We start from the raw sequence: 15,166 nt of genomic DNA, 5'->3' as shown, positions 1-15,166 counted from the left end.
AAGGAAGGGAGCAGCTGCTGGGGCTCCCCGACTGCCTCCCCTGCCTCCAGCACCTCCAGGCACACTGCTGCTCCCCCAGCGTGGCACCTCGTGCTCACAACTCGGTTTCCAGGGAAGTCAGTGGCCTCGGGCTTGTCCTTCCTCAGCCCACTCCTATGAGTCAAGCTCTCCCCAGCCAACTGTGTTATGACAGCCTCCTACCGTGTTACTACAAACGCTGAATGCTGTTTTGCAAACGGCAAGCCCCAAACCACCATGTTCTGTTTTTACCACCACTGTCACCACCACCAGGATTTAACGCTGTCCCCCTCACCACTCGGAGCACTGTGTTCCTGGGTCATTTCTGACTTTAAAGGGAGTAAGCTTCAGGGAGGCAAACTGCCCCGGATCTCAAAACCAAAGGATTCTTGAGACTGGCACTGACCCCATAATCGGAGAGCAGAGGAGTCTCAGTCCTTTCTGATCCCCAATTCTGAGCAGAACAGAGCAGACTAGGATATTAAATAATGGCCTCTTACGTTTGCATCCTGCTTCTTGTGCAAAACCCTTTAGGTCTTTTACTACATTGACTCCACAGCACCACGTGAGCAAAGCTGGCATCTTCATCCCCATTTCACAGATGGGGAAACTGAGGCTTGGTTGGGGGTGGAATTCGTCTGAAGTCATAGAGCTCATTCATGGAACATCCTCTTAGGGACCATCAGAGGCTGGCCTTTTGCATCTCTGGCACCTGTACGGTTCCCAACATATAGGAAATACCCAATGACTCACGGTTCCTTGAAGTGACTACTGAGTGGTACACTGGGACCTAAATTCAGGGCTTTGAGTCCCAGCATACGAATTTTTCTGCTGTACCACCATGGCCTAACTGAGCTCCTTCAGCAATGGGCAAAAACAGTCTGAAGTCAGGCCGGCTGGGTTCAGACACCCTGCACCCCGTCTAGCTGGTGGCCTCGCAGAAGGTATTTGACCTCACTGCATATCCTCATCTGTGAGATGGAAGGTATAACAGCACCTGCTTTACTGTGTGGTTGACTATTAAATAAGAAAATGCACATAAAGGGCACAGCGTTGACCGGTTAGCGCATCTAGGAAGTGTTAATGAGCATTAGCAGTAGTTATTATTACGCGAGCATAGAGACCGGCCCTTATACATCTTTGTAACCCAGGACCTGGTAAAGTGGTTGGCACACAAACATGAGTATAGGGCTCAAGATCCTTGTCGACCATGCTGACACTCATCACGTGACATGGAGCAAGTCCCCTCCCCATCCCGGGCCTCAGTCCCCATCCCTGTGAATTGACAAGATTGAACCAGGTAAATCTCAGCGTTCCCCCCACGTCAAAAATGCTCTAGCTATTTCCGTGGTTCTCAATGGGGGCAGTTTTGCCCCACAGGGGACATCTGGCAATGTCTGGAGACATTTTTGTTGCTGTAACCAGGGAACGTGCTCCTGGCATCGAGTGGGTAGAGGCCTGGGAAGCTGGGGAGCCAGGCACAGGACAGTGCCCACAAAAAGAATTCTCTGGTCCCAGATGTCCGCAATGCTGAGGCTGAGCAACCCCGCTCCAGCTCCACACAGATGCTGGGAGCCCGTGAAGTACTGGACAAGTGCCCATGCCCTGCGGCTTGCCAAGAGGCCCGGGGCCGCGGAGCGTCTCCAGGCGGCAGAGTGGTCTATGGCCTCCCCTTCAGCTGCCACCTTCTCCCCGCACTACATGGATTTTGTTAGAGGTGGAGAGGTCGGCTCAGGCAGCTTTGGTTTCGGCTTGGAATCACTCCTGATCATCCTCACACTCCAAGACGGCTCTGCCAGGGAAGCGAGGGCATCCCTGCCTGGAGAGGCATGCAGCCCAGCCGGAGGCGAAGTCCCTGTAGACACACGGCAGCCCCAGACAGAGCCGTCAAGTCAGGCGGCTTGCCCCAGCACACCTGCTTCCCTTCTTCCGCCTCAATCCCACTCTTGAGGGGGCAGGCGAGCCCTGGCGATGGGAGAGTCGCCTTGGGAATGCGATGCAGTGGCCAGGAGGATGGACCTGGAGACTGATAGCAATGGTGGCCTCAGGGGAGGGTCAGGGCCTGCCCACACCATGCCGCCTTCCTCTCCTTACCCTCACTCTCTGTGAAGGGCACATGCCCCCGTGCTCATCTGTCTGGACGTACCAAAGAATCTAGATCATCTCTTTTTGCAAGATTCCATCACTGTCTATGTCCTCTTTCCTGACCCCACCCTTTTGCCCTGAGTTCCTGCTGAGAGGCTACGTGTTTCCTGGAAAGTTCAGGAATATGGAAAGGGGAGATCTGGAGTCTGCTTTGGGCCCTATCACTTCATATTTCCACTCCCTGCCTCAATTTTCTCATCTGTTAAATGGGAACTCAGAGTAGTTGCAAGCATAGGAAGATAAAGAGGGGAAACATCTTTGCAAGCCCCCATGCTAGTCGCACAGAGGGTCTATGGTCTTCTTCCCAGGCTATCCAGAGGACCAGGCTCTGCTACTCAGGGAGCGCTGAAATCCCTCTGGCACCCCTCCTTCACACGCATGCACCTTCTCAGCCTGCACTGCAGGGAGATTCTGAACTTCACTTCCACCTGTGACATCAACGGGTTGCAACCCCAAACACACTTGAATAGACTGACGGTGTGAAGTCTCGGCAGCCCCGAGCAGCACCGTCTGGTCTCTGCCAGGCTCGGTGGGGCAAGAGTGCTGACTGCAGAAGTCCAAATAAACAGCTCATGAGGCCAGGCAGACGCTTGCAGGATGACACTATGGCCAAGGCCAGCACCCGCCCTACACGTGGGCGGGAGGCCTTACCATCTGGGCTTCTCACAAGAATGGAAGGCCATGCCGGAGGGAAGTTTGGCCCAGAGGACAGCTCATCTAAAAGAGTGGGCAGCCCAGACACCCGACATTCCTAACATCTGGTGAACATGGCAGGAGGCCCTTGGCGCTGAGACCCTCCCATATAACCCAAAGAGGCATTTCAGAGGCAAGATGATGGAGAGGAGTTTAGGTACGGGGACAGCATCCTTCTTAAAGCCAAGGCTTCATTCCTGCTGGGACTGTAGCACCTTGTAGTTCTTTGAAGCACAACTAAATACAGGTGGGTCCGGAGCAGGAGAGTAGGGTAGAGACTTTCAAGAGCTTACTAAGGAGGCTATAGAGCTTTGTTGGACAAGCAGTAGACAGGTGCTCTCCCCTCCTGACCCGGCACACCATGGAGGTGAAGGATGGGCAACATCATTGTTCAGATGGGACTCTTCTGAAGGGTATCTTCTTAGAGGGAAGCTAAGTCCAAGCTTAGATAGAAATTTGAGGCTCTTCCTCTGTAAACATGTCACAAAGAAAGAACTCTTACCCTTGTTGGTTATAAGTACTCAGCTCAGGGGCCCCTCAAAACTGGGGTCTTATGATGGTATTTATTCTTATGGAGTAAGGAAAAAAATGTATGCACAGAGATACCCTGGTTCACGTTTGCTTTCCGATGTCACTATTTCTAGAGGTGCGGCGGATTGCTGAGTAAGCGAGTGAGTATCTCCTGGAAGCCTGAGCTCACTGACATGGGCATCTGGTGTGAATTCAGGACTGTGTAAGCCTTAGAGTTCTGGAACAAAGCTTGTCCCACAATCTCCACTGAATTGCTACCATTGCGGTATCCCTGACCAGTTCTGCTCTGAGGCCCCACACTCCTGCAGGACCCGCTTGGGTGGCTACAATAGTTTGCTCTTGCCCTTCCTGCCGAAGTCCTGCTGGTAAAACCCCTTTCCAGCATATTAAATTACTTTCATTTTGGCCTTTTAACACTCCCCTTGGTTGTTTTCTTCTTGGATCCGTCTGTACTTTGGGAAATAAATATCTTTAACACCCACTCATTAAATGCCCACTCTGCCAGCTGGTCTTCTGGCCTCTGGAAGGACCACCAGCATGGGCGGCCAGAGGAGCCCACAGATCAGTGCCCGAGACACTACCTTGGGAATATTAGCAGTAATGGCTCAATCTGGACCCTACCCATTAAAGGATGGTTGTGAGTTTTAAGTAGATGTCACAGACTCTGCAAATTGGCAGCTAAAAGCCAAATGGCCTTTTATCTAATCAATTTTGGACATGGGGAAGGACTTACCCATGCTTTCCTGGGGTGGGTACCAGGAGGATCTCTCTTCCAGGCTCGTTGTGGGGCAGCAGCTGGGCGACATACCTCCCAGAAGGCTGTAGATGCCTGTGCACAGAGACAGCCAGCCTGCAGTGTTCACTGCTGCTCTTCACCCACGGGCTCAGGATGGTGTGCTTGGAGTTGGCTGAGGTGTTGAGGAGGAGGAAGGAGCCTGGCAAGAGACAGAGAAGGTGACTCTGCAGGTGTGACCAGACAGGAGGACCAGCAGCATCTCCGTGGCAGGGTATAGAGACCAATGGCACCCAAGTCAGCAATGCTGGAGGCCTTTCTCACTTTCACATACACCCAGCCCTCCTCCCCGTTTCTTAGATTATCTCTGGGAAGAGCAAAGCCTGAAGCAAGAGAACGGTAATTCAGGACTTGGGCGGTAGAGTCAGGCAGACTAAGGTTCTCACCTTAGCTCCCCACCTTGTTAGCTCTATGCCCTTGAGTCCCAGGTTCTTCATCTGTAAAATGGGAATAAAACACCTGCTTCAAAGGGTGGTTGTAAGGGTCACGTGAGATAAGCACGGAGAGTACTTTACCCAGTTTTGTGTAGAGAGGAAGGATAAATAATCAATTATTTGATTTCAACTGTCTTCTAAGTTAAAGTAGAGATGATCACACAGACTCTTTGCCAGGCTATCATAGGCACAACTAACAAAGTCTCACAGGAAACTGGAGAAAAATTGGGGGTATTACCTAATCCCCAAAGAGTAACCAGCATCAGAAACCCAACTTAGGAACTAAGACGTTCTGATGGATTTACATCCTTATCTAGAGGGATGGCTTCAACGGTTACTGCCTCTGTAAATGTGCCAAAAGTACAGCAAGGACATCAGTGCCATCTTGTCAACGTCCATGTAGGGTGTTTCCACACCCATAAACCAGGGCTCACTCCAGGGCATCTGAGGCCACCCTACAGGTCACAGTTTCAAATAAAAGCTGACCTGAGTTCTCCATATCACATTCAAGCCAACTTGGCACTCAATTTGTGGCAGATTCAGTTTCTCAGGAATGGGTTGGCTCTACAGTAGTTCTGACCAGTTCAAGGTTTCCCTTGAGAGGTGGGTGGCTTGGAGAGGCAGCATTTGGGGCACACGTTCACGGCTCCTGCTTCTTTGGTTACTAGCTGAGTGATCTTGCACAAAGCATTGACTTTCTTGGGTTTCAGTTTCCTTACTTATAAAACAGGGTGAGAAGGGTTGGCTGAACTCAATAATCTCTTAAGATCCATTTCAGCTCTTGAGTCTATGAGTCATGTGAATTTGTAACTGGTCTCCACAAAGGAAGCCTTACAAATCCCCCTGGTGCCGTGCCTGTGGCAGAGTCTCGCTCTGGGGCAAGCCAAGCCTGACTGCAGTAGCACAGGCCAAGTGATCTATAGGAAACCTGTATTCATGGGGCTTACTGTCAGCATAAAAGCACAGCGCCAGTTTATTGTTTCAGGCATTCCTTCTGATGCATTAATTTTACTGGCCACACTTCTGTCTTGAAGTTTTGGACCATTTGATGCTGCTTCTTTTGCAGTGGAAGCCTACTGCAAGATCCCCAACTCCTCCAGTGGGAACCAGCTAATGAGAGCTCAGCCTTCCGAAATCGCTCCTGAGCGCTTCAAACTGGTCTCGTTCTACAGACAACCTCATTTACCACGGAGGTAAATGAACTAGCGTCAGGGGTAGAGAATGATGCCAAGAAAAGAAGGGATCCCTACCAGAAGCACGCTTCAAGGAAAAGGTATTATGTCAGGAATTGGAGGTTTGCAAAATTCTGGAAGTACAGAAATGTGACTTCCAGTTAAAATCAGGATGAGGTCAGCATGAGACTGTTTCTGAGCAGGACTGGGGACCTGGGATCAGCACTGGAAACTGAGCCCTCTGTGATTGCTGGGAAGTTTCAGCATGGCAGATGGGCCAGTGAAAAGTGCTCTATAAACCTCAGTAAATAACCTATATTATGACCCTGCTTTACAATGGGGGAGAGATTCTTGTCATGGGCACAGAGGTAGAAGAAAGGAATTAGAATCAAAAATTCAGAATTAGAAAGGACTTAATGATCATCTAATACGACATCCTCACTTTTCTAGAGAAGCAGACTGCAGGTCAGAATGGGGAAATAAATGACTTGTCCAGCATCTTGATTTGAAATTCCAGACCAGAGTCCAGGTGTCTGGATTTCTAACCAGGGCTCTTTCCCTTGTGTCTTTCTCATTATCCCTCTGTATCCCTTATCCTAAAATATGATCAGGGTGTGTGGTGGCCAAGCTGTATGGCTCGGGTACTCAGAGGGGGAAGAAGAGAGGAAGGCAGGCAGTTGGGTACGGGACCAAATCCATTTATTCACTGGCTCTCTTGCTCACTTTCTTGCCCTCAAATTTCATTTACTGGATGCCAATGTTGAGCTAACATCCAAGCACTGGCTCTTCCCTGGGGACACAGACATAAACCAGACACAGTTCTGGAACTCGTTGTCCACAAGGGTGATGAGGTCACTGTAATAACTGCCATCAAAAGTAGAGGTTATAAAGTCATAAGACACATACAGGTGAAGCACTTTCGGAGGCTCCGGGAAGAGGACATTAGGTTCAGCAGGGAAGATTCATAAAGAAGATGACCTTTGAGCTAGGTCTTAAAGGAAGAGAAAGACAAAGATATTGGCAGAACCGGCCTTGCGGGAGTTGAGGGAAGAGGAGAAAAGGCATAAATGTAGGAAGTGAGTAGTGGCACTGGGTCGCAGAGGGCCACCTGAAGATAAGGCTGGGGCATAATGAAGGCTAGGGCAGTAGGGGTGGGAGCAGACCATACAGGACTTTTAATTCCTGGCTGTAGGTACTCAACTTATTTATTTATTTATTTATTTATTTATTTATTTATTTATTTTTTAAAGATTTTCTTTATTTATTTGACAGAGATAGAGACAGCCAGCGAGAGAAGGAACACAAACAGGGGGAGTGGGAGAGGAAGAAGCAGGCTCATAGCAGAGGAGCCTGATGTGGGGCTCGATCCCATAACGTTGGGGTCACGCCCTGAGCCAAAGGCAGACGCTTAACCGCTGTGCCACCCAGGCGCCCCTCAACTTTATTTTTGAAAAAGGTTTTCGAGGAGGAGAGTGAGGTCTTCAGAGTGGTGCTTCAGGAAGAAGATGAATCTGGTATGGTGGGGGAAAGATGGGGATCAATAGTGACCCAACCTCCTCCTACAGCACCAGGCACTCTAGGAAAGGGGGTGGCCAAATGCCGATGGCATGGGTTTAGAGTGTTACTGTTGTAAGTAAAAGTGTCATGTTGTGGATGGATTCTGGGATCGCCTAGGGTTTCCAATACCAGACGGGTGTGTGTCCGTCCAAAGAGGTGAGAGTCCTGGAAGCATCTCTAGGGGCAGAGTCTTGCTCCAGATGCTTTGGGCTGTGGTCTGAGGTTAGGATGGAGCCAGCCTGTCACACTTAAGGGAGCAGCAACTGGGCCCTGGTCTGAGACCCTACTCTTATGTTTTCAAGCTGGCGGAAAGTCATACCAGGTTGTTGAGCTATCGACGGAAAGAAGGTGGGCAAGAGAAAGGAAATGTTCTCCTTCTCAGAAAGATTATGTGCATGTGTGCACACATATGCCCCGGGGGAAACTCAAGTTCCCAGAGGGAGAAAATCAAGCTGAATCAGGTGCTAGGCTTGGGGCTCCCCCTGCACCACTGCTCCTCCCTCCTGGGGGTGGGAACACATGTAAATTCTGTCTTTGTAATTCAGTAGCTCAATAACGGGACTCTTTCAAAGTTGACTGGAAGATGGATTATTTTTCCAGTTCTAATATGTGAGATGAGGTTTATATGAATTTTATTTTGTGCAACTGGACTATCAATAAAAGTCTGAGCTTAAAGAATTTTCACTGTCAATGAAACTCTAGTTGAGAGCTATCTCTTCATCGGCAGCTTTCCTCTCTCCAAAAAAAAAAAAAAAAGGAAAAAATACATTTCATAAGCTCCTTGGGATATTGTCAGTATAAATCTTTTAAAGTCAGTGAGAATTTCTGTCTCCCCCCTCTCTTTTCCGTTTCCTGTTTATTTTGCTCAGAATAGCTTGGGGCTACTTAGAGGCTCTTGGGGTCCCTTCTAATTAAGAAGGATGGCCTGGCAGCTAACAGACCCTCCCCCAGGGTGGGCCATGGGGGAGTGGAGAAGCAGATCAAAGAGCCTTGCTCAGACAGTGCCAGGACCGTGTTTCCCTTATTGGTGGCTCACGTTGATACTTTCAATGATTAAATATGAAATGGTCATTATTTTTACCTCCGGTCACCAATATAGGGATGTGTAGCTCTTATCTCAGTCAGCAGGGTGTAAATAGGCCAGAAACCAAGGGGCATGAACCTTGAAGTCAGACAGTCTCATTCATATCCAGGCTCTGTGTCTTGTCTAGTTCTAAGCTTCAGACAAATGATTTAAACTCTTTAAACCTTGGTTTGCTCGAATGTAATATGTGTCTAGCCTATCTTACATGGCTGTTGTAGAGATTAAGTTAAATAACACGTGCGACGAGGCCAGTACAGTGTCTAATCTCCATAGGTCTGTGATAGATGTTTATTTTGTGCTTCGAGGGGTGTCTTAATGGGACGCTCCCTTTAGCTATTACTAACTTGGAATCAGAACAGTTAGGAGGACTAGCTCTGCCACGACCAAGCCTCCTTTGTTTGTAAAATGAAAGGGTTGAGTAGATCTCTCTAAGGACCCTCAGAGCTCCAAACTGTCAGTAATTCTATCTGCCTGCCTCGAATAGTATCAATCTAAAGGAACCATGTCACGTCTCCAAGCCCCCAAGTCCTAAGGGGTGGCCTAATTCACCTCTGTGGCAGTCCTATACCAACAGTTTCAATCGGTTGGCCAAATATGCTGTGAACTGTGATTCCCTGCCGTGCTTCCTCTCTTCCGATTTCCACAAACACTCCCGGAAGGGCTCCTAAACTCACATCATTTGTTTCTGTAGACACTTCTTTTTTTTTTTTTTTTAAGATTTTATTTATTAATTTGACAGAGAGAGACAGCCAGCGAGAGAGGGAACACAAGCTGGGGGAGTGGGAGAGGAAGAAGCAGGCTCATAGCGGAGGAGCCTGATGTGGGGCTCAATCCCATAACGCCAGGATCACGCCCTGAGCTGAAGGCAGACGCTTAACCGCTGTGCCACCCAGGCGCCCCTGGGATTATTTTTTTTTTTTAACGTCGATATTTCTTTTTTTCTTCTTTTCAAAAAACTTTACTTATTTTAGAAAAAGAGAGAGTGCGTGCACGGGGAGGGGCAGAGGGAGAGGGAGAGAGAATCCCAAGCAGACTCCATGCTGAGCACAGAGCCTGACACGGAGCTTGATCCCAGGACGCTGACACCACAACCTAGGCGAAACCAAGAGCTGGATGCCTCCTAACCAACTGAGCGACACAGGTGCCCCAATATTTCTTTTTCATGCTGCTGGGCTATTCACAGGCTGGGTGATCCTGGATCAACACCGTCTATTTACGTGGGAGAGATGAGGAATGCTGATGGGGACTTCAGTGCACATAGCTGGTGCTTGATCTCCCTTTCAGCACTGGCCTGATAGCAGGTGTCAGGGCCCCACCATCTCACTGGTGCCCGCTCCCCAATGCCAGCAGAATGGACACGCCACTCTGGGCATGAACACTGCTGCTAGCAGTCTTAGCAACTGAACTTTTAGAGACAAGCTCCCTTTTCCTTTGCCCTGTGGTTAAATATCCTGCTGCCTTTTAGTCTGGAAAACTGGGGTTGAAAGTGGGTGGAGACATACGGCGTAACCATACTCCAGAGGAATTTCATGCTGCTCCATCCTTCCGGAGGAGCCCTTATTGGTGCTCAGCAGTGGTGCCTCCCAGCAGATGGGCTCCCCGCTCTGTGCTAAACCCTCTTAACATCTTTTCAGATGTGGCCGCTTCAGTTCCTCCATCACCAGCCTTGTGCTCTTTTAAAATGGCTCATGGGTTTCCTCCTGTTCCGTTTACTAGTCAGGATTTATCCCTCTGTTGAAGCTTCGATGATCACTTGAGTGGTATTTCAGGAGAGAAGCAGACAAGCACGTGTGCAACCCACCATCCTGTACCAGAAGCCTCTTAATCATATTCTTTGGATGAGAACATTGGTAAACAGATGTGTAGATGGACAGACTTCCATCTCAATAAATCCCACAGGATTCTGCCACCATTGGATAACTGCATATTGCAATTAAACTGTTCAATCGTTATTATAAGCTATTACTCATTCGATTGATCATGATGCCGTTCATATTAGATGGGGCCCAAGGAGCAGCAGAAGTTTAATGGGCTGGAATATGAATAGAAGGAGTATGATGTGACACATGCAGGCTTCATACGGGCACATAACATTAGATGCAGTGTCAGGGGATAATGCTGTGCTGTCCCCCAGAGTACGTACCCCCGGGGTGCTGACAGTCTCATGGGAAAGCTCTGGGATCAACTAAGTTGGATGGTTACTGAGTCAAACAAAAGTAAACAGGCTCCTTCACTGCCGGGCTTCCTAGAACTTTGCACGACAAAGAGTCGTGACTCTTAAAGAGTAGAACATAAAATTAAGATTACCCAAATTCTTTAGGGTACAGAACTCTTTTGCTGTTGTGTATAACATACCATAGAATGTGCTCGGAAACCCGCCTCTAATGTATTTCTGCTCTGGAGACTGTTTGCAGAAAGAAAGGGGAAAAAATGAAAAAAGAAGGTAGTGCAGGAGGTGAATGATCTATCTGCATCTCCAGCATCTCTGAGATATTAAATCTTCTCTGTTTTCTGACTTTAAACTGTCATCTCATCCAGAGCTGAGCTCCTCACGGCAGAATCCTGCTTCTGGAGAGGCTCCTGAGTTACCACACAGGTCGCTCTACCTGATGAAATTTAAAAGCGCAACATTCCACGTCTGGCTTCCAGAATGTCAGAGCTAGAGACAAATGTGGTGGTCACACAGCTTAACCCCTGGCTGTACTGGGAGAAAACCAAGAAGCAAAGAAGTGAAGGGCTTGCCTGAGGTCACACTGCAAATCAGTGGTGGGTCTGGAATCGGAAGCAAGGTTCTCAGACTCCCTTTCCATTGGAAGCTATAGTCCCCACCCATCTAGGAGAGAAACCTGTGATGATGTTTTCGGTGAGATACCCTGTTGTCCCAGACCTCACCTTCCTTTCTTTGTATCCTGACACCTCTGAGGACTAGGAGCCTAGCACACGGTCTCAAGCCCATCGTCTGACTATGCGCAGAGGTCAAAGACCAAGGTGTGGGCTGGTGGGACCCGGACAGGTGAGTTCTCCTTTAGAAATCACTCATGGGAGACTATGGTGGTTCCCAGTGGCTGGGCAGTATTTGAAGGTCTCCTCTGTTCATGTGATCTTACAAAGTGGCCAAAACACACTGGTACCACATTAAGAGTTCCCTTATTGTTTACTTTTCAAATTCAAATTCTGCCACCCTACCCTCAACTCAGGTTTTAGTGCAGAATTTTGAAATTTAGAAGAAAGAAAAGGTGGGATTTATCGCCATTGGGGTGTTTGGCCTAGTAGTGGGTTAACTTAGGAATTCAGAATTTCACAGACCTAGAGCTCTTGAGGGTCACTGAGTGCCACCTTTCATCGTGTAGGGGAGGACACTCAATCCAGTAGGGGGAACGGGTATGGCCGGGCTCCAGAGAGGGCAGCGGGGCTGTAGTGGGACCCAGCCCTGGGCACTTTGACCATCTCTGCTGTGATGGTCCCCCACCAGGACGTCAATGTGTTGCTTTACTGCTCCTGCATTGCAAAGCACTCTGAAGAGAAATGGTATCAGTTTTTGAGATCAAATGATTAGAAAAACCAAGTGTGCTCATTAAGGGAGGGAAGGGAGGTCGGGGAAGTTGATTTTCCTTGACAGTATTATTAATCTTAACACTATGAGTTCAGTTATAGCCTAAAGTCGTAGTACGCTTGCCTGTTTGGTTGAGTTCTTCAAACTCCCTCTCAGGCCCAAGTTAACTGGGGCGAAAAGAATTTATGCTTGTGTCTGTGTACAGTAAATATGTGTAGATTTGTGTGTGCATGTATATAAATAACTATATAAGTGGTATATGTGTGTGTGTGTGTGTGTGTGTGTGTGTGTGTGTGTATGCTTATACAGATCCTTTATTAGATCTCTGGCCCTCTAAAAAAGAATAAATCTTTTTGGGGAACACAGGTTTTTTTGTTTGTTTGTTTGTTTTTAACCAACAGTTTTCATTTAGGAAAAAGGGAAAAAGCCAATAATCTCCACATACCGCATGTGTGTCCTGGGGTGTCAGCAAAAAAGATAATAAAAGGCAAAGCAAATAAATAGAAGAACAGAAGCTAAAGTGCTGAGAAACCTTTTTTTCCCAAAGAGCTCATTTTGGTAATCCTCAAGGAAAACAGAAAAGCACTTGATCTGATGAGAGGGAGAAAGGAGAAGCCAAATGAAAACTAAACAATTGATTTAATTCAATGAGAAGCAGAAGGAAGGAGAGAGAAAATTATCTGCTGTAGGCGGGGTAGGAAAGGGAGGCAGTTAGGGGGCCAAAGTGCCTTCGTTGTAACAAAATCCACTTTGGAGGGAGAGAAGCATGAAATCTGGTTTTCCCTTAACCACATTGGTTCTTAGGTCTCAAATCAGATTATGCAACCTTTGCTTTAAGTCCCAGATGTCAGGGTATAAAAATCGTCCATGTTACTTTTTTGAATTTTTTCTAAGAGTTAGCAGATTTTATTACTTGTTCTGTGCATTCCATTGATTATTCTTTAAATTAAAATTTTAAAAAGCAATTTTTTACCCATTTCCTTGTGGGAGTCTCACAGGGTCTTAGCTTCATGATCGTAAGTTCTGATGTTCCATGTACTATGGCTCTCAGACACTCCTCGGTAGAAGGAGTACAAAATGTGGGCCAACACTGACAACCAAGCTACACAACAAAAAAGCAAGAGAAGGCCACCATGTCACCTGCGTGTGTCTCTGGGCATGCTGCATGGAGCACCAGGAGACCACCCCACCCAACTCTGCATTTTTCAGAAGAGGGAACTCACATGTGGGAAAGCGAGGGGCCTGCCTGAGGCTGGGGGGGCATGGCAGGATGGCTAGGTGGAGCTCTCAAAGGTTCTAGAACAAGCTGGGTTTCTTCCAACTGGTCTTCCCACTTCTTGCTCACTCTCCCCCCTTCCATTCTGCACACAAAAGCCAGAGCCATCTTCTTAAATAGAGTTAGTCACTCCCTTGTTTGAAGCTCTCCAATAGCTTCCCACTGACCATGAATTAAAATCCAAATTTCCTACTATGATCTACAAGGAAGGCCAGGGGCGACCTGACCTGCAGCAGCTTCCGTAGGTTGGCTCACTCAACTCCACTCCCTGACCAACTTCCTTCCCTCTTGCCTTTCTCTTTTATTGAGACTGGAAGTTAAAAAATGACTTGATTTCACCAATCTTCTTCTCCTTTTTTTTTTTTTTTAAAGATTTTATTTATTTATTTGACAGAGACAGCCAGCAAGAGAGAGAACAAAGCAGGGGGAGTGGGAGAGGAAGAAGCAGGCTCCTAGCAGCGGAGCCTGATGTAGGGCTCGATCCCAGAACGCTGGGATCACGCCCTGAGCCGAAGGCAGACGGTTAACTAGACTGCGCCACCCAGGCGCCCCTCACCAGTCTTCTTGACAGAGAGGCGTGGCCTTGTGACACAGTCTTGCCAGTGAACTGTAAGCAGGACTGTGCTCACAGGTTTGCCAGAGTTAGCAAATAAAGATACAGGGCACCCTGTTAAATATGAATTTCATTAACAAATAGTGAAAAACATTTTCAGTACAAATATGTCTCAAATGACTGCGTGGGTCATGATGTGACTGCAAACATTATTTGTTGTTTCTCTGAAACACATTTAACTGGACATCCTCTGTTTTATCTGGCAACCCTATGTGCTGGAGAATTTTGAGACAACTCCCTCGCCTCCCTGTGCTTCTTTCTTTTTCTTGCCTGGAACATGGACAGAAGGCCTGGAGGGGTGGCAGTGGTCTTGTGACCACAAAGTGACAAACAAGAGCCCGTGGAACAGAAAGAGAGTTGAGTCGCTAATGGGGTTGCTGGACATCTTGCTTGTCTCTGGTCTTCTTACGGGAAAAATAAAACAAAGCATCCAAGATCTTTCTTTGGCTAAGCCCCTGCAGCAAGGGCTTCATTGTTATGTAGCTGACTCTGTGAGCAGGGATCTTGGCTGTCTCAGGCCAGCTGTTAGTGCCTAACACAGTGACAGGGACAATGCTTCTGCAATAAATATTTGCTGAATGGATCAAGAAACAAAAAAGCAGATAAGTCATCATCTGTTTCCTTGTATCTTAACTAGACTAGTGTCATTCTTCTTATTTATATTGGGGAGAACATTGTTCCCTTTGAACTGATTGGTGGATATAGAAGGATTATTATTTACAACACAAAACAAATCAATTTTTAAGATGCCTGGAAATTTAGACTCTTAAGATCAGTGTTTCTCAAATTGTGGTTTATAACCCATTAGTGGGCCATGAAATCACTTTAGTGGGTCATGACCAGCATTAAATAAAGAGGGGGAGAAGGAGAAAGAGGAGGAAATCAGGAGGAGGAAAAAGTAGAGTGGAATTTTAAAAGATCCACATGGTAATTTTCCTTTGGGAAATAATGGCTGCTGATCTATATGTATGCACACAGACACAGCCACACATACACATATACACATACACACAGGGACACACACATACACACACGTGTGTTTTTATGTACCATGTTGTTATATAAAGTATATTTCTTACTGCGGATCACTGTTAAAAAAATGGAAAGCCTTGAGATGAATAGTGTTCAAATTTCAAATGTCCATATATGGAAGTTATATTGGCCGGATTCTGGTCCCTGAGCCACCTCCCATTAGCTGAGTGACTTTGGTAGGAGCAGTAATCTGTCATCTCCAATTGCAGCTGTGTCTAGTACACCAGCCGCTCACTAAGCCTGGCCACCGGTACTCAAAACGTGG

At 47.5% G+C, this 15,166-nt stretch overlaps 1 protein-coding gene across 1 annotated transcript in view; it reads right to left on the bottom strand.

The window, feature by feature from the left end:
- The window catches only part of ALK (ALK receptor tyrosine kinase), a 678,810-nt gene that overhangs the window by 304,715 nt on the left and 358,929 nt on the right, over positions 1 to 15,166 (bottom strand). The window contains exon 4 of the mRNA XM_034659705.1: positions 4,121 to 4,322. Within this exon, the coding sequence (XP_034515596.1) occupies positions 4,121 to 4,322 (202 nt within the window). The remainder of the gene's footprint in view (positions 1 to 4,120; positions 4,323 to 15,166) is intronic.

This window comes from Ailuropoda melanoleuca, chromosome 4 (assembly GCF_002007445.2).
Source record: "Ailuropoda melanoleuca isolate Jingjing chromosome 4, ASM200744v2, whole genome shotgun sequence".
Lineage (NCBI taxonomy): Eukaryota > Metazoa > Chordata > Mammalia > Carnivora > Ursidae > Ailuropoda > Ailuropoda melanoleuca.
Note: the sequence above shows the minus strand (reverse complement) of the source record. Positions and strands in the feature narration are given on the sequence as shown.